The 22,905-nt window shown below is 38.6% G+C and overlaps 2 protein-coding genes and 1 pseudogene across 4 annotated transcripts; 2 read left to right on the top strand and 1 right to left on the bottom strand.

Moving 5' to 3' along the window:
* Positions 1-1,073: 1,073 nt before the first annotated feature.
* Positions 1,074-5,773, top strand: LOC137951883 (protein SUPPRESSOR OF FRI 4-like; annotated as a pseudogene).
* Positions 5,774-6,538: 765 nt separating this feature from the next.
* Positions 6,539-8,839, top strand: LOC137951872 (H/ACA ribonucleoprotein complex subunit 4-like). Its single transcript, XM_068798831.1, has one exon. It carries the CDS (start codon positions 6,613-6,615, stop codon positions 8,467-8,469), a length of 1,857 nt encoding a protein of 618 aa, XP_068654932.1. The 5' UTR covers positions 6,539-6,612; the 3' UTR covers positions 8,470-8,839.
* Positions 8,840-14,072: 5,233 nt separating this feature from the next.
* On the bottom strand, positions 14,073-20,046 carry LOC137951624 (vacuolar-sorting receptor 6-like). 3 transcript variants are annotated; one of them, XM_068798417.1, is made up of 13 exons: positions 19,408-20,046; positions 17,442-18,134; positions 17,268-17,356; positions 17,030-17,099; positions 16,670-16,753; positions 16,499-16,575; positions 16,319-16,400; positions 15,499-15,581; positions 15,331-15,394; positions 15,103-15,231; positions 14,766-14,869; positions 14,563-14,665; positions 14,073-14,331 (listed from the first exon to the last, which is right to left on the bottom strand). In XM_068798417.1, exons 1-12 carry the CDS (start codon positions 19,697-19,699, stop codon positions 14,567-14,569), a joined length of 1,866 nt encoding a protein of 621 aa, XP_068654518.1. In that variant the 5' UTR covers positions 19,700-20,046; the 3' UTR covers positions 14,073-14,331; positions 14,563-14,566. The 3 variants fall into 3 exon arrangements, with proteins under 3 accessions (XP_068654518.1, XP_068654519.1, XP_068654520.1); XM_068798418.1 differs by having other exon boundaries at positions 14,073-14,328; XM_068798419.1 differs by having other exon boundaries at positions 14,073-14,323.
* Between the last annotated feature and the right edge of the window lie 2,859 nt (positions 20,047-22,905).

Below are 22,905 nucleotides of genomic sequence, written 5' to 3'. Positions count from 1 at the left end.
ATATTGGACAACTCGTGCTTAAGGTCAAAGGCCATTGGATTTAAGTGGTACTGATTTTTGTTGTATTTGGCAATTATTTTGCATGGACTGGTTCCTATCTTCATGGGCAATGGGGTAAGGATAACCTTCGAATGAAAGGTCAATGGTCCTATTCAATGACGAGTCGAAGACTGCAAAGATGCCAAACCTTTCAATATGTTCGTGGGTCACAAGGGGTGTCACATATTTCATGATACTTATCTATATATTAATAGATTTTTTTTAATAATTCCACTCTTGATGTGGGCATCACACTGTGCATGGGTACCCGTCCATTACGATAGAACACCAGGAGCATCACGTTGTTTTGCAATTAATTGACATCCCTGGATTGACAGGAACCAATCGAGACGATAATGGGTTTAAACCAGAGGATCACTGCACGGAAGTTGATCAGTGGAAAGTGTTGATATTGAGATTGCAAAATACTTGTAAATGTCATTGTGGATCTCATATTTCTCCGTTTGCGTCGGCTGAGTTTGTTTTTTGGGAGGTTGAGCAGTGGTCGTCACAGATCATAGACCGGATGAAGCTGTGAAGATGGTGGCTTCTTTTTTATTTGATGTCTCGTATTTGGTAGATACTTGGAGGCAGAAAGAGAGAAACGATCTCTTTTCCTCTTGTCTGTCGATTGCCCTTTCTGGGTCACAGAAGATTAAGTGCTGACATGATGTTCGAATAAATTCCCGAGAGCAAGAGGTAGAGCATTTTTTGAGATCCGTTACCTTCTGAACCTTCGTTAGTGGAAAGAGTAGTTTCTTTCAAATTTTCAATTGCCTTTGTCAAAGATCCTTGTTATGTTCGAAGAGGTGGGGGGGGGTATTGAATATCAGCAAAGGTGTCTGCAATGGATGGTTCTCAATTGTCATGTAAAGAGATGCTCACTTTCCATGCTGCGGCTTTTGGCTGAATCTTCTGGGTGTTGGCTTCAAGGTTGGGTTTGTTTGACTGGAGCAAGCTACTGACCCGCTTTAAAGGCAGATATCCGATTATGCTGATAAACCCTTTTGATTTTTCCTAATCACCTAATTGGTTGATCAATCCAATCGGATAGCCCCGTCAATTAGGTGGGCCAATGGTCTCCAACAAACGGTTGAGATCATCAACTCACTTGCCTTTTTAAGATTTCCGTGTCGGAGTGAGAGAAGGACAAGAGGGAAGAGACCGAAACTGGCGTTACATTTGATTCCTTCTCCACAGCCGCTCCAGAACTGGAGAGCCACTTGCGGTTCCCAGAAGCCCGATAGAGGAGAGGGAGAGAGGGCGAGGGAGTGTACTTTGCACTATCTTAGTATCTTGGTACAGAGAGAAAAACCCTAAATCCTGTTTTTATTGGGTTCGTCTGCCTGGCGGAAGGGGGGTCTAAGAGAAGAGACGGGAGAAAAACCCTAATCCTAGGAGAAGGGTTGTAATGGGGAAGAAGAAGAAGCGTTCCTCCAAAGTCTGGTGCTACTACTGCGACAGAGAGTTTGACGATGAGAAGATATTGGTTCAGCACCAGAAAGCGAGGCACTTTAAGTGCCATGTCTGTCATAAGAAGCTTTCGACCGCCGGGGGCATGGCCATTCATGTTCTGCAAGTTCATAAAGAGGCCGTTACAAAGTGAGTTTCCCTAACCGTGGAGAATTCTTTTGTGTTAATGTGTATTCTTTTCGCATCTGCCTGATTCCTAGTCTTATATGCATGTATGCGGGATTTTTAATTTTTTTTTTTGTGGTCTTTTTATGTTTCAGGGTTCCTAATGCGAAACCGGATAGAGAATCGACTGAAATCGAAATATTTGGGATGCAAGGAATTCCTCCTGAAATTTTAGCGGCACATTATGGAGAGCAAGGTATTGATCTGATACCTGTTTCTCGATATGAATATGAATATGTAATAAGTTGTTCACTTTGTTTTCTTAGGCCAAAATTGGATGGGTGTGCAGTAACGAACATGTCAGTTATGGCTCCAATTTCCAATTTGTATTTTTTATTTTTAACAGTTTATGAGACTCATCATTCTGATGTGAGCTTCTTTATATCACCATCAGTCGTGGTATACTTGAGGACTTTACTCTGATTAGGATTTGATGGACAGGCCAGTTAAGTTCCCTGCTCTGGCAGCAGCAGTTAGAGGAACAAGTTTATGTGCTGTTTATCTGTTACAATTTCATATTCGTTTTCACACTTGTTGTGTATTAGTTATAATTGATTTAGGTGGATAGGGGTGATTTGATATTCTTCATTACTGGGAGCTTTGCGGCTACATTTTTTTGACTATTTAATGTAACTATATTAATAAAACCTATTGTGATGCAGATGAAGATGCTCCAGCAAAGATGGTGAAGGTAGAGACTCCAACTAGACTTGTCAGTGGTGTTCTTCCTGGCACAGTTGGTGTTGGTTTCCCTCCTCAGTCAGCATATGGTGGTGCCATACCATCAATGTATTTTCATCACACCCTGGAAATTTGTGTTCTTTCTCTTTGTTATTAATTATAACAGTATTTTAATAGAAAATTACCTTTTTCAAAAAAAAGAAAAGAAATTGTAGCAAACAAGTATGTTTTTATGTTGATTACATATGTAAATTACACCCAATACCTCCTTTGAGACCTCAACCCAAGACCTCACGATATAAATTCTTCTCGTGGCAATAAACAGAGCCCTAATTCATCAGAAACAGGTATTTTTGAAACCGAATTTGAAGTTAAAAGAAAATATTGGTAAAATTAGGAGGTTTTATGTTCAAATCCTTGTAAAGTTAAAGCAATTTTATCACTCTTTCTAATGAATCTTTTTCTCACTAATAAAAAAAATAAAGAAAAGAAATTTTGGAAATGCGGAAGAAATTGGGTGTTCCCAGAGTTACGTCTTCCCATTTCAACTGAAAACTTATTTCTAGGATTTTGATCTGAGAAATAATCAAACTACTTTTGTAACTAGGTCATATTATGTATTGTGGATTAGGCCTTTGGCCCAAAAGCTACATGAAGAGGGGACGGGTGGGGGGTGGTTGTGAGGTCTTGTGTTCAAGTCTCATTAGGGTATGGGGTTCAACATCCAAATAAATAAGGAAACTAATAATATCATTAATGTGGTCTTGTGCCACACTTTGAAAGATGCAGTGGTGACTATCATTAACTTTTCAGAAGAACAGGTATGGGAAATTCTGGTAGATGTCTAAAGTATCAGTTTGCTTCCCTTCTTCTCTTATGCTGTACTCCTATGGTAACTAAAGAAAAAATAACCTAAAGGAAAGATGAGAGCATATGATAATTATATGTCTTTCATATGCCACTCATATTATATCCAGAATCTTTCTTACTAAAGAGACAGGGCATTGTTAAAGATTCATTTTACATTTTATCTCTCTCTGTCTCATATGCATACTTACATTTTTATTTTATTTGGACTTAGCTACACCAGCAATCTGTTAGCTGCTCAGACATCTGGATGGCCTGTTCCTCCTCGTCATCCTCAGCCATGGTTTCCGCGGCAGCCTGCAGTTTCAGTACCTCCTGTTATGCCTGTTGGAGCCACTCAATCACAGCCTTTATTCCCTATTCAGAATGTGATTCCTCTCGTACCAGACGCTACAACACCTCCATCTCTTACTTCTTCGTTTGCAGTAAATCCACCAGGATTAATGACATCATCAATGCCTCATATTCCCCCTGTGTCTCAACCACTGTTCCCTATTACTATTGCCAGTAATCTTACAGCTCACACTGCACCATTTTCAACACTTAGCACTACCAGCACAACTGATACGAATGCTGGTGGTTATCAGCCTCCTAACAACCAAGGTTTGTCTCTGCTATTATAGCAACAAAAAGGTCTTGTTTGGTTGTTCATTTATTTGGCTTTTTTTCCCAATGACTCCTATAATATGATGAACATTGTGACTTATAATAGTGGCATATTGATTTGTGCTTGTAATCCTGTTGGGTATTTTCTGATTGGAGCTTGTCTGCAATGTTCATAATGCACTGCTGCAGTGTCAGAGTTTTCATGTTGTTGTGTAGTTAATATCCAACTGAAATTGTAAAAAAGATAGCTATTAACAAGCTTCTAGGGTAACCTTTTACAATTGGAGTCTCATGTGAGAGCTTCATTAATATTTTGACTATTGGGTTTTTTGCATCCCTCAACTCAACATATGTGGAATATGTTGTCACGAGCATGCTTATGACATCTGATTTTGATTATTTATTGTAGGTGTTGTGCATTCTTATGCTTCTGGTCCAAATACTGGTGGTCCCTCAATAGGTCCACCACCAGTGATAGCTAACAAAGCCCCTGCTGTTCAGCCTGCCACTAATGAGGTCTATTTGGTATGGGATGATGAAGCAATGTCCATGGTAGGTGTTGTGCCTTAAGTTTGATGTTATCCTGTATGAGTCTCTATTGTCTTAATGGAAGAAAAGAAAATCTTATTGCTTGTGAATTTGTACAGGAGGAAAGAAGATTGTCCTTACCGAAGTATCAGGTGCATGATGAAACTAGCCAGGTAAGTCAAAGCTATCCTTCTTTTCATAACTTAAATTGGCTGTGCAAAATTGCTTTGCACATGCAAATGGATGGGTAGGCTTTATCTGTTGTCTCATACTGCTTTCCCATTTTCCTTGTTCCCACTTTTTTTCATATGCATCTTAGACTTTATAATTGGCAAATGGCAAAAAATGTAGAAAGGTGTCAGGGCCGCATAACTCAGTGGAGCTTTTGGCCCTTTAATCAAGCATTATAATTTGCACCATTTTAGTTGATGATTTATGGGGTATGGTGTATGCTTCATTAATCTTGTCATCTTCAAACTATTGGCCGACATTGCCTATTTTGTGGGCAACCAAAAGATCCAAGTAGGTATTCACATTTCTCTTTCTGTTAGCTAGTAATCTGACAAGCTTATTGCGAGATGACACTTGAGGGTTCTACGCCTAGCATCGGGCCATGCTGAAAATAGATGTATGTATTGTTCTCTATTTAAAATTTTGTAATTTATTTCGTTGGTATTCATTCTCCCTATGCTCTTAACAAAGCGTGGGGGTTTGGGTGGAACGAGAAAACTGCCTACAGGCTTTTGCCAATTCGTTGCATATGTTGTTATCTTTTTACGTCACGCAATGCAGCCAGACGTGGCACAGGTCAGCAGCTTCCATTTCAGCCTAACAGTTTTGAATATCTCCTGATTGCATACTAATTTTGCTCTTCTATCTTATAAATGTATCCTGTAATTTACTCAAACCTTACCTCATGGTTTTTAACTTTGAAAATACTGGTTTGTTGTTTCAGATGAATTCCATAGATGCAGCAATAGACAGAAGAATATCCAAAGCAGGCTTGCAGGTCGGATGGCATTCTGGCTAGATTTTTTTATGGAGTTGAAAATCTCTTTTTGTTTGTTCCCGGAGTTGATGTTCTCAATGAGCTTTTGAGCAGTCCCTGCCTAGAATGTAAGTCCCGCCTGCTTGCTTGTTTTTCATCTTGTGGCTCGCACTGCTTACATGAGATTCCGGAATAATTCTCAAAATCCCCATTCATTTGGCCACTGCCATGGCCAGGCATTTAGTTTTTCAAAGTCTTTTACTTTGGTCCAGTCTGGAATTCGGAAATAAAATATAGAATTTTTGTTTACAACACTAATCTATGGTGATTTGATCGAAAACTTTTCGTCGGAGGGGCATCAAATTCGGGTTGTAATTGGGTAGTAAATTGCAGAACAAGAGTTTGCTTGCTGTATTCCAGCTTTTATGTATTTGTTGTGGAGAATTTGCAATGAGGGATGCTCTGTTTGCTTTTATGTCTCCGTTAGCTTTGCCGATCAACTTAGCAAATTCTCTTGATTAAATCTTTAAAAAATAGCAGAAAAAAATTCCAAACTAACGCTGTAGAGGGTCAGAATACGGGTAATCCAACAACCACCTCTATGTTTTCAACACGATATGTATAATTAGGAGTGGAGATCGGGTTTTACCTAAACACTAACCTGAATTGCCAAATCCTAACTTCGTCTTGGATCCGTTTCAGCTCGATTTTTCGTTTGTAAGTCGTGAAATTAGAGATCCAACTTTGACAAAACTATAATTTTGGGCCACACCATTCACTTTCCCAAGATATCCAAGTCGAACTAGTGTCAGGACACAGGAGCTTCACTCGGTTGGAACTCGGAGAGCAGCAATTAGGAGTTGAATCGAGTGTTTGCAGGCAGGCTCTTGAGCCTCTAACAAATAGGCCTGAGCTTGAGTATGATTTGGTTGGTTGAAGAAGATTGAAGTTGCTTTTGTACTTGTTAAAACCGGAAATGAGTGTATCCATTGCAATTGCAGGCTGTTGTATCAAAAAACTTATACACCAATGACTAGCTGACAACTATACCTTTGCTTGGATCGCCAAGTGGCAAAGAAGTGTTTGTGGACCCACTCTCACTAGTTGGCCCCACAAGGATCAACGGTTGACAGCGACTACTCTTCTTCATCACTTCCGTCTCTCCGAGACTAAAACCCTAAACCCCACTCCCGCTTGTTTTCTTTCATTTCTTCTTCTTCTTCTACTTATACTTCGTCTGCAAACGAATCGGCGAAACTCAAGCCATGTCGTCCCCGCTTCCGTCCTCCGACTACAAGAAGAAGAAAAAGAAACACCTCAAGGACGCGGAACCAGAACCGCAGCAGGGGCACGAGGCGTCGGTCGTCGTGGACGACCCTGCCGGTAAGGACTTCCTGATCAAGCCCCAGTCTTTCACTCCTGCATTGGACACCTCCCAATGGCCCATTCTTCTCAAGAACTACGACCGTCTCAACGTCCGCACCGGCCACTATACCCCTCTCCCAACCGGGTACTCCCCGTTGAAGCGCCCCCTCCAGGAATATATCCGCTATGGCGTGCTGAACCTCGATAAGCCCGCTAACCCTTCTTCTCATGAGGTCGTGGCGTGGATTAAGAGGATTCTTCGGGTGGAGAAGACGGGGCATAGCGGGACCCTTGATCCTAAAGTGACTGGGAATCTCATCGTTTGCATTGATCGGGCCACTCGTCTTGTGAAGTCGCAGCAGGGCGCCGGGAAGGAGTATGTCTGCGTTGCGCGCCTGCACTCGGCGGTGCCGGAGGTTGCGAAGGTGGCTCGTGCGCTGGAGACCCTTACCGGGGCCGTCTTTCAGCGCCCCCCGCTTATCTCGGCGGTCAAGCGCCAGCTCCGTATTCGTACTATTTACGAAAGTAAGCTGCTTGAGTATGACCCTGATAAGCATTTGGTCGTTTTTTGGGTTTCTTGTGAGGCGGGTACTTATATTCGTACCCTTTGTGTTCATTTGGGGCTGCTTCTCGGCGTCGGAGGGCATATGCAGGAGCTGCGGAGAGTCCGATCTGGGATATCGGGAGAGAAGGATAACATGGTGACAATGCATGATGTGATGGATGCTCAGTGGGTTTATGATAATTACAGAGATGAGAGCTATTTGAGAAGGGTAATTATGCCGCTTGAGGTGCTTTTGACTAGTTACAAGAGATTGGTTGTGAAAGATTCTGCGGTTAATGCTATCTGTTATGGTGCGAAGCTGATGATTCCCGGGCTTTTGAGGTTTGAGAATGACATTGAGAACGGAGAAGAGGTCGTTCTGATGACAACAAAAGGTGAGGCTATTGCCCTGGGTATCGCTGAAATGACCACTGCTGTGATGGCTACCTGTGATCATGGAGTGGTAGCGAAGATTAAGAGGGTGGTTATGGATAGGGATACTTATCCAAGAAAGTGGGGCTTGGGTCCACGGGCTTCAATGAAGAAGAAGTTAGTAGCAGAAGGTTTGTTGGATAAGCATGGGAAGGCAAATGAGAAGACCCCTGCGGAATGGTTAAGGAATGTTGTTCTGCCAAATGGCGGGGATTCGATGATTGCGAGCCTCGCCGCTTCAGGCCTTCCGGTTGCTGCAACTGATGATGCTGCTGATGAAGAAAAGGATGACAAGAAGAAAAAGAAGAAGAATAAGAAGGATAAGGACGGCGAAGAAGATGGGGAAGGTAAAAAGAGAAAGTTTGAAGAAGCTGATGGCAGTCCTGCTGTGGTAGTGACCAAGAAGGTGAAGGTTGAGGAAGTTGAGAAGCAAATTGTGGAGAAAGGGGAGAAGGAGAAAGTGGAGAAAGTGAAGAAAGTGAAGGAGGTTGAAGAGGTTGAAGTTGAGAAAAGTGAGAAGAAGAAAAAGAAGAAGGATAAGGAGAATGCTGAGGCAGTGTCCTCTGATGAGGATAAAGAAAAGAAGAAGAAGAAGAAGAAGAAGAAAGAGAAGACAAAAAGTGAAGCACCTTCATCTGATGAAGAAAAGTCTGAGAAGAAAAAGAAGAGTAAAGAGGTTGAGAATGGAGATGGAAGTCAGGGTGAAGTAGAAAAAAGTGGAAGGAAGAAGAAGAAAGACAAGAAAAACAAGAAGAAAAATGCTGAAGAAGGGCAAGAATAGAAGTTTGTTAATGTGGATCCAATCTATACTCTCCGAGAAGGGAGCTTATCTCTTCAATTCGATTAGAGGGTCATTACTTCTGTCCATGGTATGTAACTGGAGAACGATTTTAGTGGTACGCCCTGGTTAATGGACTCTTCTGTAGGTGGTTTAAGTTTTATGAAAGATCGAGGTTTTACTATCTTAAGTTTTGTATGAGTAATGAAAGTTGGATGCTATTGTTTTATGATAATTGTTTTACCATCAGCACTTCTTTGGGATATTCAGTCTGTCCTTGGGTGAAATATACTGTCTTGTGGTAGGTTGTTTTATATAACATCAATCAATAGAAGGAAGGAAAATTCAACGCGAATATATTGTCTCTCATGCTTATCTTACTAGCAGTACATACTGTAGTCATACACGGTTGGTCAATAATTTATTTTAGTTTACAGGAATAAGAAATCCTCTTACGCCTTTTGTGGTTTGCCTTCTCAAAATTGCTTCTTTTAGCATTGTATCAAAATTGCTTTTTTTAGCATTGTATCAAAATTGATTTTTCTAAGAAGTTTCTATGGTAGATATATTCTTCATTTTGATGGTTCTTAAATCATCACCTATTTTCATACGCATACAATTATCTTTTTTCTACTAGTTCTTCAATTTAATATGTAGCTGCCAGCTTATATCTTGATCTCGTGGCTCAGCATTTCGTATATTCCCTTTAACTAATTCTTAGTGTTTATGCAACATCGAAAGATATGACTAACATTAAAGGGTTTGTTCAGACATGGGAACAGGATACACATCTGTCTGGTGCTGGTAAAAGTTTATTTCATTTCATTCAAATATTGTGTTTATATTAAAAAGGTTAGTAGTTTAAACTGGAACCTTGGTTGTCCAATTAAGATGACATTATGTTGTTTATCTTAAACATGGTGGCGCTGCTTTGTTTGCTTACACCATGTTTGTTCTGTATTCCCTTAAAACATGTTGATCACTGCCTAAGTACTTCTGCTAGATGTCTAATAGAGGAATTCTTCTGCTATACATCTTAAATGAAGCATTTTATGTGTTCCTTCTAAGTTTTTGATTGTGAGTTATATATTTCACAACTTGGTGTTGCATCCTTGGAATAAATCTTAGTTAAGGGATCAGGATAAACAAGTCTAGTTGTTTTTATGAACCCAAGAGTCTAGACTGTGACTGCAGAATGCACTCTGAACCACTGCAACATATTTTGTAGCACAAGGATGTTATTGAGGTAAAGCAGCCTGTGTAGTCCTGGTGTTTTTGGAGTATTCCTACATTCTCTCTTCAAGTGTAGATTGAGTCAGGGTGATGAAACCCAAGTATGTTAGTGGAGTTTTCTGTCAAACCTAACACTTTCAGCAAGTTACATCCTGAAGTACAATTTCGATCCTCATCAGAGGTCTGTCCTGATGATGTTGGGTCAGCAATTCTTAATTTGTGTTATCTTGATTGGACCTACTTTCATTTCCCTTCTAAAAAAACATTTACAGCTAAACATGTTCTAAGAAAGAAAGAAATCTACTCTTAAAGACTCAGTAAAATCATCTCTTTTCCAAGTGGGTGGCAAGTGAAGCAGTTGGGATTCAGTGCTTGATGACTTCCACTGGAGCCTTAATATGGTGTTACTTCTCAATTATTCTAAATATGGTTGTCAGATCTGATTGGATTCCACCCTGCTGATGCTTTGGATTTTGAGCTACGTAGGCCAGTGATAATGAGTGCATTTTGTTGAAGCATATGGGTAGAGATGAAGTTTGGATTTGTGCAGGTGAATTGATTGGCACATCATTATCTCTTTATGCGTCTGGCTTTATATCACACATCTGGTGACTCTGGTTTCAGTTTGCTTACAAAAACAATATGGATTCTTGTTCCTTCGTTTAATTTGTAGCTTCTTTTGAGGAATTGTGCAGCTGGATTGAGTTCCATTTCAAATATCAGTCCCTTAATCTTGTTGGCTTGTGTAAAAAAAGTCTTTAAATGGATCTCATCCATTCAGATACAATTCCACATCCAAGTCTATGACAAAAATCTTAAACAGTTGACAACCTCTCTGGTTATACAAGTAACCTTTAATCCTACTTAATGCTGTTATCATCTCAGACAGCCAAAACATTCTTATAAAAACTTTTGCAGGAGAAGAAATTTTAATCTAGTAACAAAAATATTCTTGATGGTTCAACCCGGGACTGCAATTCGCAGTAACGGAGTCCTGGAACTGATGTGTACAGATGAAGCGTCCGCCAAGAAGAATCTCTACCCAGGAAGGCTGTCAGAGGCAGGGAGAGGAAACCCAGGGTTAAACAAAAGAAACCCAATGTTCCAATCTGAGATGCGGCCACACCCGGACTTGATCAGAGAAGAAAGAAGCAGCAAGCCCTTTCGATCAAGGAGTCAACGAGGGTGCCGAGGGGGGCTCCGCCAAAGAGGGAGTCGGCGTGGAAGGAAGAAGAAGGCAGACCGGCGAGCATGGGCTCTGCACTGTTGTAAGTCCCACTCAGAAACTACTGAAGTCCGTTTGGGTCGGTTCCATGCCCATAAGCTCTTCCCTAGAGCAAGTGCAAGTGCACTGATTGCCCTGTCCCCACACCTCTCTTCCCTGGTGCAATCCCAATAGCAAACCCACTTAAAAGGCAATAATAAAGGTCACTTAAATATATTAAAATAACAAAAGTACAATCATCATGACTACTTCAAAGACCCAAAGATAAGAGACATTAAGAATAAAGCACCAAAAAAATCGACCAAAACTTGAACTAGGACATTAGACCAAGAAATTAGACGATAAGAATTGATCATAAAAGTTCAAAAACTTAACTAGAATTGACTAGCAATTTGACCAGCATGTGAACCACTAAATTGACAAATAAAAGTATCCCGAATTTTGATAAGATAATTGTGAAATCAGGAAAAAGAGTATTTGCCTTTATGAATCTTCTTTCTATTGAATTATGAGACATAGTTTTATACAAGAATTTTTTTATAATAACGCAAATCTCATAAATCTATTAGTAGGTAGTTATACAACTAATACAATCTATTTACAATTATCATTGACCTTCTCAACCTTCTCAACACTCCCTCTCAAGTTAGAAAATGAATGTCAAAAACTCCCAACTTGTGCATCATAGTTGAGAAAATTTCATTTTCCAATGGCTTGGTGAACACATCTCCAAGCAGATTTGTTGAAGCAACATATTTGGTTGCAACCGAACCATTTTGTATTTTGTCACAAATAAAATGACTAACCATCTCTATACGTCTTGTTCTATTATGGAAAATGGGATATGTAAGGTAATTGTGTCACAATATAACAATGTTAGCTTCAGATATAGTATTCTCAACTATGAGTGTAACAACGATAATTCATAGCATGTACCTATCATAGCTCTTTATTCTACTTTTGTTGAGGAGAGAGATATGATTTTTTGCCTCTTTGTCCGCCTGAAAATAAGAGAAGATCCAAAAAAAAAAAACACAATAACCTGTAATGGATCTACGAGATATTAGACAACCAACCCAATCCGAATCAGAAAAAGCTCACAAGGATAAATCGTTATGAGAAAGAAAAACAAACCTTGTTTTGGATTACATTTCAAATAACGCAACACACACAAGGCAGCTTCCATGTGTGGTTTGTCTGGTGCATGCATGAATCTGCTTTACACATGGACCGAATAGGTGATATCCAGTCGGGTAATAGTCAAATAAATTAGGCATCCAATAAGTTGATTATATCGAGATGGATCTTTAAGCAATTCACTTGAATCTAAAAGCTTTATGTTTTGCTCAATGGGAATGTTCGTATTTAAAATTTCAGAAGTATATTTTCATTGTGAGATGGAAATACAAAAATTTCTTGAGAGTTAATATGGCATTGACATCATTACTTGTAATAAGAATGTCATCAACATGTATCAACAAAGTTGTAAAAGAATTTTTCCGATAAGTGAATAACGAGTAATCTGCTTTGGATTGAACAAATCCAATAGCTTGAATAGTTGTAGAGAACTTGGCAAACCATTGTCGGGAAACTTGCTTTAAGCCATATAACGTCTTGTGAAGGCAACACACGAGATTCTCCCCCTGTCGCCGAAGACTAAGAGATGGAGGCATAAATTTCTTTATGGAGATCACCATGAAGAAAATCATTGTTGACATCAAGTTGGTGAAGAAACCAATTCTGGGCAACTGCTAAAGCCAATAAACAACGAACAATAATCATTTTAGCAGTGGAAGAAAAAGTGTCACGGTAATCTATACCTTCCAATAGTGTGTAACCTTTCACAACCAAACGAGTTCGAAAAGCTCAATAGTACCATTTGAGTGTCGTTTGATTTTATAAACCCAACGACAACCAATAGGCTTCTTACTAGGAAGAAGAGAAGTGAGGGATCAAGTGTGGTTGGCTTCTAAAGTGGCCAATTCAGATTGCATTGCCAATGGGAATGAGAAGTTGCTTCGGTATAAGATGTAAGTTCAATATCTTAACTGATAGCAACAGTAAAAGAGCAATGTTGTGGTGGGTAACGATGATAAGAGACAAAATTGCTAAGGAGATAGCGCGTACCTTTTTGTGAACCTGATGACAAAGGCAACAAATGGTCGAGAGTCATCACTTGGTTGCAAACATAGTCACATAAAGTCATGGGAGGGTTATTAGGTCAATGAGAATGGCGTAAAATTGGTTCGGGAGGAGGACTATCAGAGATGATGGTTGAGGAGAGACTGGAGTCTGTGGTAAGGATGGTTGGTTAGAAGAAACTGGTTCCGGTGGTGAAGGTTGTTGGACTAGTGGGGAAGGATCAGGTACAAAAAGAGGAATAACAAGGGCTGAATTTGAAGAAGTGGATGGAATGGAATAGACTCGTAAGGAACAATAGTTTAATGAAAAACAACATCACGACTTGTGAATATGATGAAAAGTAAGATCATTTAACTTTAAGCTTTCTAACCAAATGGATAGCCAAGAAAAATACAACGTTTAACTCAAAGAGCGAATTTATGAGGGATGTGAACATCAGTATTATATGCAAGATACCTAAAAACTCAAATTTCAAAGGCATTGGCCCAATTTTTCCCATGGAGAAACGTGGAGCAACTTTCGTTTCAAAAATTTATGACCCATGTCCCTCCCATCGGCCGTTACAGGAAGCTGATAAGCTTGATGGAAGCTCGGCTTATAAATATAGTGTTTGGTCCCCAATCTCGTTCACTCACTCACTCAAACCTTCAGCTTACACCAACACTGAGAGTGATCAAAGAGCGGAAGAGCCAAACAGAAACAAAGACCGCCGGTGAATTTTACGGAATCTGATCGTATGGAGAGAGGTAAGATTTTGGGCCTCAGTTTATATTTATTCCATGAATTTCATGCAGTTAATTAGAAATTTATTATTAACTTACAGAAAACATTTTATGAACACTTCCAATTAACAATTCGTTGAACAAGATAAACTTTATGATCTCCAGATTGTTCGCGGGTTACATATTTCTTGCTTGACCAGTACTCTCTTATATCCTGCAACGACGTTGATCAATCTCCACCCACCAAGCAGTTTTCTATAACATGGGTCATGGAGACCTCTACATTTCTTCTCTTTGTTCATTTGTATTAATAAACCAAAACCATCGCCGACCTGTGTCGTCTCAACAAGCATTTACTTTACATTATTTTCTTTGTACAGCACGAACAACATTTCCTTCATCTGTGGGGTAAAGCGAAGTGTCATTTGAACAAACGCCTGCACCTTCAGCTTCAGGGAGTATATGTCCAGAGTATGGGCAAATGCTGTCTATCTCACAGGCTAGAGGTCATTCCTTGTATAAGTTTTTTTGGATTCTACACTTCTTCCACACGTTACCAAACAATTAGTCAGAAGAGGTTTAGAAAGGCAAAGAACTCTAATAGCGCAAAAGAAGAACATGTGTATGTACTTCAGCAGATCAATGTACAGTTACGCATATCCTTAATATAATTTCACATAAAGTTTATTTACCAAAAGAGTATGCATCTATCCTTGACTGTGCAAATGGGTTTTTCTGTTTATGCCAAATTATGAGAAAATTGATGAAGAATACCTTGTTATACTGAACCCTGTCGAAGAGGTTGAGCCTCATTCTGTTGGTTGTCAAGAGGCATGTACTGTGACATAATTGCCATGATCTCAGAGTCCATGTAAGACTGCAAAGAATTAAAATATTGTCATAAGTGGAAAATAGATTATCGATACTGGATCAGTAATTCACTAGATGATGAATATTTTCAACTTCATTCAACATACCCGAAGCCTATATTTGTAGAATATGTAGCCAGCAACACCAACCCCCGCAAAACCAGCAAGTACTATGAGAGTCAAAAACCATCCAAATCTAGAGGAATTTCTACCTTCATGAGACGAAAAATGATAAGAATAAGGAGCATTAGAATTCCTTGCCCATGAAAAATCATAAGATGGAGACAATGGGATTGAACTTTCAGGAATAAGATTCAGCTTTATCCTTCAAAAGGAGTATCGATCACAAGGATAAAGCATGGTTATAAAATAAGGTGATTCTCATGACTTGGTGATGTCAACTGGACCATGACATTGTCCCATCTTAACTGAAAATAATACTTACCAATGCAAGTGTCTTGTTCTTTTATGTACAAAAGGCCACCCCTGCATTTGCAGTCATATCCACCCCAAGTATTCTTGCAAGTACAACCATCACATTGACAAGCGAGTCCTTCCTTGCACTCATTAATATCTGATACCAATCCAAAGATAAATAAAACCATATTAGCACTATATGATACATATATCGACATAGGTAAATTTAAACAAGATAAATAACAAAATTATGCACCTTCACAGTGATGCCCATCACCACGGAAGCCTTGCGGGCAGTGACAACCCTTGATCTCGAATTCCTTCACGGAGACAAATTAATTTGAGATGGAGTGGAAGAAATTACAATAGGTAGGTGAATACAACCAGTAAAAGTGGAATCAAATGCCAAGAAATAACACAGAACTGAGCAAGCAGAGAAGGTTCGTTCATCTCTAGTATCAGACCAGCAACCCCCGTTATTGATAGTGCATCTTGCAGGTCCCACAGCTGCCACAAAGGGAAAATAAAATCAAAAGTTCATGCAAGTTTTTGTTAAAGTGTTGAAGAGAAGATATGAAAGGCTCTTACATGACATTCATAGTAAGAAGTCTCACAGAGCCAGAATTAATATGATGGAGTCGTATAAGAGTCTCACAGAAAAGTATCAGTTTAAAGGTGTTTTAGTTATCCTAGTCTTCTATTTATCTTGAGTTGTTTAATTATGCTAGGACTTATCTTTTAAGTGTTAAATTTTGGGTGAAATTGGGATAAGGGTAGTTTAATTATAATTGGACTCTACTACTTTCCTCTATTATAAATAGGGGCTCATGTACTCAGATTACAACAAGTTAGTGAAGTTTTTCTATTTTCCATAAATTCAACATAAAGTCTTTCATGGAATTAACCATAATATGTATTAGATGTTCACATTCATTATAGTTGAAGCAATACTGAAGTAATTAATTTCTCCTCCTGTAACCTGTGCTACTTGAGGAGATCTAAATATTTCATGAAGAACTTGGACCACTACTACTTTCTGATGAAGATTCCTCAAAGATGAGAAAAACAATCTATGGTGTCTGGCATACATTGCAAAGGAGTATGACCTCAGAATATAAATTTATAGCAAAGTATTTTCTCCTCACAGCCAAGAAGGGTAATAGAAGAGCAGACAATGGTCCTGATTTTGTTTTACAAGAAGAATCCACAATAGACAAGAAAAAGTAGAAAGGCCAAAGGAGTACCTTCACAATATTTGTACCCATCTCCGCTATACTCGACACCATTAACCACTGGGCACTGACAGATTCTACCTCTGAAAGTGTCCTAAATAGACCATATAGTCAGCTCAATACTGTACACAATCCTGTTAGTTGATATCACTCAAATACTGAAATAGCAGGAATATCTTCTGAAATATTTACCTTACAAGCAGTTATATTATATCGTGTGTCCTGCCAACAACCTCCATTCCTCTCTAGGCATTCATTGGTCTCAATATCTGCACATATAATTAAAATTCAGTTAAAAGTTAAGCTTGGAACGGTATGAAGAATTTGGAGAAAGAATGTTATCAAAAAGATAGGCATTTAAACCTCCACTAAGACAAATAGACGGTTCAGTTGACTCCTCAAATCCAGCACAGACAGCCCTCAACACTGCATTTCTCTCCAGCTTTCCTAAAAAATAGCAAATACATAACTACTTTTTAGAAATAGCAACTAGATATATCTCAATATTCATAAACAAGGCAAAAGTTTGGTCTTAAATGAAAAATGCCGAAGTCAAGAACTTGGTTTCTCCGATGTTTCAAGTTAATGAGAAACTATAAAAACTCCATTATAGCAAAAAGAATTTTTCTTTTTACTTAAAAGCTCCCCCAATAGAAGAACTTTCTAACCCACAAAGTTGATAATATGCTTGTCACAGAAGAAAGTATGTGTTTTGCAGCAAACCTCTATACTGAACATTATTAATGATAAGAGTTGGCAAGATGGTCACATCACCACGAGAGCCTCTGCCAATCTGGAATTCAAATGCAACAGTGCAAATTCAGATAATAGCACAAATTGGGCCAATCAAAAAAGGAAAAGGCACAAATTAGCACCTTTTATAATTTAGTTAAGAATGATGGTAACGGAGATAACATACATGTTTTTAAAGAAGATGAAGCACCCAAGATGGCACAAATACCTGGAGTTCTTGTTCATTCTTTAACACCGCATTATCCACATCAGCATCAGGATCTCCCATGCATTTTAAAATCTTCTCAAGTGGCAAACCTGATTTGATGCATTCAAATAAATATTAAGCATCAACCCACAGCCACCTTAATAGAAAGTGAACACAAAGAGTAGCTCCACTCACCAAGAGACTTGATCACCTCTTCACCACATTCCTTGCTATATTTCTTCTCTTTCATTGAGCATCTTATATGAAAATCGGTCACAAAATCCCACCAAACCCATGACCTACCACTCTCATTTGCCACTCTGTGAACACATAACTGCCTCAGGTTTTCTATGACGACATCCTTCCCTTCATACCCTTCACCAAAATTCAGCTCAGGATCTGGTGCACAATACCTCCCACGATTGATACACTGAGATTTACACTGCTTACTAAGAAGAAAGGCCTCAGGACAATACCATGTTATATAATGAGGTGTGAACAGGCTATAACCCCTCCTCTCAAGAATTTGTGCATGACCTCTGAAGTTCTTCACAAAATTCATTTGTTCATCACACCTGACACCACATTCGTCATTGCTGTTGGTCCAGAGTTCATACTCAACTCTTGAATCAGGATGAGGCATGGATTCAGTCCAATCTATTTTTATCAGAATTTCCTGATTCTTCTGTGCAGCCTTCTTAAGGCTCTCACCAAAAGATCGGTTGATTAAAGCTGATGGGATTCGGATTTTTTCAATGTAACCTTCAGCATCAGAGCTTTCTGCAGGAGTATCCATGGTTATCAGAGGTTCATCTATATTGTCTGCAACTAAGACAGCTGCAGCTCCAGCTTCTTGCCCATGCCACACTTTCAACGCGAAGTAGCAGTCTAAAACAGAATGATGGAAGTTGTTGAGATTCATAGACAATGCAAACATAGGTAATGATGTTGCTCAATAGAATCTAGAACACAGCAAGGAACAGAAAGGGAGGATTAAGGCCCCCAAGTTTTACTGAAGCACCCATGTTCATTGGGTAAGATTACATGAGTAGGAACAGAAGATTGATTATTACAGTATATGATTTTTCTTTAAAAAGTGGTATATGATAATTTGAATGAAGGATTTCATATATTTAGGTTTATAACAATTTCCACAAATGAAAAAGTCAAATAGAAACAGAGAGTTTAGCTCAAGAAATGAATCATGAATTCTGAAAATATATATAAACACTCACATCTAATAAGAGACCTCACCCAATGGGCAACTTTAGAGTTTAAAATATTGGGAGAAAAAAAATACATATTTATCTACACAGTAAAAAAAGTGGTTGGAGAAAAAGAAAGAGTAGAAGCTTGATATATCACACTGAAAAAATGAAAATTCCTTTAATATGAAGAAACTTCAGTTTTCATCATGAAAACACCCTAAAAGTGTAGACCTACAACGAACCCAAACATTCGCTGTAATTTCCCTTTGAATATGCAAGAGAGACTCTGTGTTTCCTCCCTGAGATCAAAACTTTCACTGAACTGCCTCCCTTCGATTACCTTAGAACCCAACTGTGAAAATGGGAAAAACTCGAAGAATTTCAAATGGTTTTATCACTCTAATACAAATCGCCAACAAAGAGTCTTGTTGCCATGTAAACTGAGACATTCCCCATCGCTACTGACAGTATTGTGGAAGACAATAGCTTAACCGCAATGTCTGATTAGGCCCAAAAGTATTCAGGAAGTATCAACGAACTAAAGAATGCTCGTTTTGCCAAAGCTGGAGCCCGACAGAAGCGTACTGTTCCAGTAATTGAATACCATCACAAATTTTCAGAAGCTTTAAACAGATAGAAACTGAACGATTTGAAGGATGGAAAAACAGAGCTGGATGAAAAATATGAAAGATTCGTGATTAAACCACCAAGACAGACAACTATTTATCATTCAAATTTGCATGTCCAAACGGAGGAATCAAATTATACCATCGCTGCCAACCAAGTTAAGCAAAAATTCGTGTATGGAGAAAGAAAACGATCGTTCTGACTATTCGAAGATCAAACCAAGAAATAACCTTCGCATGTAACTGGAAATCGACTGCAAAATGTTCAAAACTAATTCGTAATGAAGAAGCAACTCAGCACAGAGAAAACTAGAGCTAGATAAATACCTCCTCTATCAAGAAGAAGAACAGCAGGGCGAGTAGGCCAGGATGAAAAAGACATATCTCCTTTAAAGCTCTCACACCCATTAGAGCCCCTCTCGGGGTAAACCACGGCTCCCATCATAGTCCCGCCATAGTCAGGAACACCGAAATTTGCTATCGCACTGTCATGTCCGCCTCGAAGGTGGTCAGGGGAAACCACGCTTATGCTTCCTTTCTCCACAATAAATCTAGCTCTCACAGAAACCAAGAGAGCTGACATAAACAGAAGAGTGACGAGTTTCTGAAAATTCCACATCCCGTTTGCCAGCTCTTCAGCTTTTCTCCTATTTCACTCTTCCTGGACCTCCCACGGACAAAGAGGCGAAAAGGGTAGCCGGCGGAGAAGCAGAAGGAGCAAGAGGAGGACAAAAATGGATTGCCTGCAACCACCTTCAGGTGGACAAAGCGAAAATTAGACCCAGAAATTTGTAAATGGTTCGGCACGGAAAGAAGAAAGACGACAAGTGTAGGTGCCGAGGACTACAAGTGGGGAGCTCAGAGAGAGAGAGAGAGAGAGAGAGAGAGAGAGAGAGAGAGGGATGAGAGGAGACTTGGCGTCAAGGTCCTTGGGCAGTACGTAAAACAAGACCAGAGATGGCGAGGGAGATAGTTGACGCAGTAAGCTGAACTAACATTGAAAATCGATAAGCAAGATTGTTAATTTTTTCCACACGGACTCTTTATCGTTTTTCTAAGTCATTCCATGAGATATAGATCCTATTCTTCCATTTTTCACAGTTAATAACCCAAGAATCAGTCTCCGGATTGTAAAGATATTCCATTTGATCAAAATTTCACAGTTAATGAACTTGCGATATATTAATGTTTCTTTTCTTTTTCTTTCTTCCCACTTTTGAAGGAAGACTATTGCAAATAAATCTTGTCTAGTCCCTTTTAACTCGGATCAGATCTCAAAGAATGGATTCCAATTCTCTGGCTTTTAATAACAGTGTTTAATTTGAGGTAGTTTGGTGTGAAAAATGAGGGAGTTCGTAAGATGTCACTATTTAAGTTCATATTCTAAGCAACATGGACTCATATGTAGAAAGTCATTCTAAAGTTAGCTTTTTAATTTATTTATTAGTACTATAAATTAGGTGATTTTATTATCATTAAAACGTATTTAATAGGCACCAATTGTAGAAATTTAGTTTTTACTTTGAATTTTGATATTATCAAATTTGACCAGGTAAATATCAGAGGATGAATTACTCTGTATTGGTTAATATATATTAATTTATTTCGCAAGTCTGGTCTTGTAAAATTTTCCTACACGAATGAACGAATACAAGAATAAAAAAATCCCAAGGGATTATGTCTAATTATGGTATACGATATTATTTGCCATGAATATAAACCAAAACTTATTTTAACTATTTTTTTATTGGTACAAAAAAATTTTGAATTTCAAAATTATTTCAATTTTTTTAGTTAACATTTTCTTTTTAGAATTCCAAAAGTTGTCAACTTCCCTAGAGATGGAATTGCCCTTTCAAGGCAAGGCAAAGGTCTCTAAAGGCCTTGATTTCTTCAAAATTATTTCAATTTTTTTAGTTAACATTTTATTTTTAGAATTCCAAAAGTTGTCAACTTCCCTAGAGATGGAATTGCCCTTTCAAGGCAAGGCAAAGGTCTCTAAAGGCCTTGATTTCTTCTTGACATTCATTTAAGGTCACATCCACTTGCACAATAAGATAACCTTAACTTCAGTGATCAGCTAAATATTATTTTTCTCATTTGATTTCATAAAAATAAAGAAACAAATACTATTGGATTAGAATTGATTAAGTTGAAGAGGTTACTTCAATTCTTTAATCTTCTTTTGTTTTGGTTGGATAGAGAAACGTGTTAGCTTGATTTGTTGGCAACAATATGTTTTTTAATGTGTTCTTTGATTGTTAATTTGGGCCTTTGTCTTGGTTCATTTGAGTTAAAAGACACCTACGTGTGTAGGAGTGACATGGCTAGTAAATAAGGAGAACTTTCATAGAAATGATATACAATTGTAATTATGCAAGCTGGTGTATATCATCTTATTTTTTTTCCTTTTGAAGTATATAACCCTAAGAGTAGGGGTAGCTTCAAACCGAGCCGGCTCGCGAGCGGCTCAAGTTTTGCTCTAGTTCGGCTCGATTCGATTCGTTATCTATCGAGCTCGAGCACCGAAATCGGCTCGTTTACCTTAACGAGCCGAGCTTGACCGAAGCCAGGTTCGGTTCGTCGGCTCGCAAGCCGGCTCGAAGTGAGTCGGATTGGGAGCGGGATCGAGAGCAAGGGGGGAAAAAATTTTTCCTCCCCTCGTCACCGTCGAGCCCCTCCCGTTGGCTGTTGTCGTCGCCTCTACCGCCGTCGCAGTTGTTTGCCGGCCGTATCTACCACCGTCGCAGTTGTTTGTCGGCCGTCTCTACCGCCGTCGCAGCTACTTGCCGGTCGTCCGTTCGATTTCTTCCTCTCCTCGCTATCGCCTCTGTTTCTGTCGCCGCCGCCTTCGTCACAGCCGTCATCCCCGGCGATAGGTCCTACCCGGCACCGTAACCCCTTCCCTCCGCGTCATCTCGGCGAAAAACCTGAACCTAAGTTCAGGGGAGAAGTTAGGGAGGAAATAATCTCCCCCCTCCCCCGCCCGAAGATGATTTTGCACGTTCGAGATCATAAAGTAAACAAAAAAAAACTTTTTCCTCTAAAAAATTAAAAATAAATTTTATAGAAATAAGTTTCTATGAACTATTAGTGTCTCATATTTTTAAAATATTTTTTAATTAAATTTTTTAATTAAAAATCATATAATTTTCTTAAGTAAGATTTTCGTACCAAGATGGGGAAGAAAACTGTATAGAAAATTTTTGAATAAGTATTTAACAGTTGATGCTATAATAATTTTAGCATGAAACAATTTTCATTGCAATTTTGTGTTTGATATTTTATTTAATTAAAAATTTATCGATAAGTGTAATAATATATTAGATTAATTATTAATTTTTATTTATTTCCCTAGAAAAGACAATAAAAGGTCCATTTAACTTTCCTAAGAAAATTTTAAAATATTTCTCGTAATTTTCTAATAAGTCACTAATAGTAATAAGATTTTATTTAAAGGTTTTTTTGGGAATGTGTATCATAGGAAAAATATTTTTAGTTTTCCCCATAATATAAATTTTCATCAAGGGGCACTAAGGAGGTCATAATAAATTATAGCTAGATTCAAAAATTACAAAACAAGCTAGACAACAATTGGAGTAAAAAATATTAATATTGGTGCATTTTAATCAATTATTGAAATTCAATCCTGAACCTCCCCTATCATTATATTTTTTAAAAATGTATGCATAATTTTATATATAATTTATTCAAAGTCACCCCTACGTGCGAGATCATAAACAAGGAAAAAACAAAAAATTATTTGTCCCTTCCTCATGGCTCTTAAAGAAATTGAAAAGATATTTTAGTAGAAATACGTTTCTA

The sequence above is a fragment of the Aristolochia californica genome, unplaced genomic scaffold, assembly GCF_029961685.1.
Source record: "Aristolochia californica isolate CCGP_79_NKW_82.1479 unplaced genomic scaffold, dmAriCali1.0.hap1 SCAF_15, whole genome shotgun sequence".
In the NCBI taxonomy this organism is placed as follows: Eukaryota; Viridiplantae; Streptophyta; class Magnoliopsida; order Piperales; family Aristolochiaceae; genus Aristolochia; species Aristolochia californica.
Note: the sequence above shows the minus strand (reverse complement) of the source record. Positions and strands in the feature narration are given on the sequence as shown.

What these genes read in the sequence shown, in the direction of transcription:
- LOC137951872 (XM_068798831.1), top strand. Translation starts at nt 6,613, where the DNA reads ATGTCGTCCCCGCTTCCGTCCTCCGACTACAAGAAGAAGAAAAAGAAA.
- LOC137951624 (XM_068798417.1), bottom strand. Translation starts at nt 19,699, where the DNA reads ATGTGGAATTTTCAGAAACTCGTCACTCTTCTGTTTATGTCAGCTCTC. An exon ending in ATAATATAACTGCTTGTAAG is followed by an intron (nt 16,401 to 16,498) that starts GTAAATATTTCA and finishes TGGTCTATTTAG; the next exon opens with GACACTTTCAGAGGTAGAAT. An exon ending in TGATGGGCATCACTGTGAAG is followed by an intron (nt 15,232 to 15,330) that starts GTGCATAATTTT and finishes GATTGGTATCAG; the next exon opens with ATATTAATGAGTGCAAGGAA.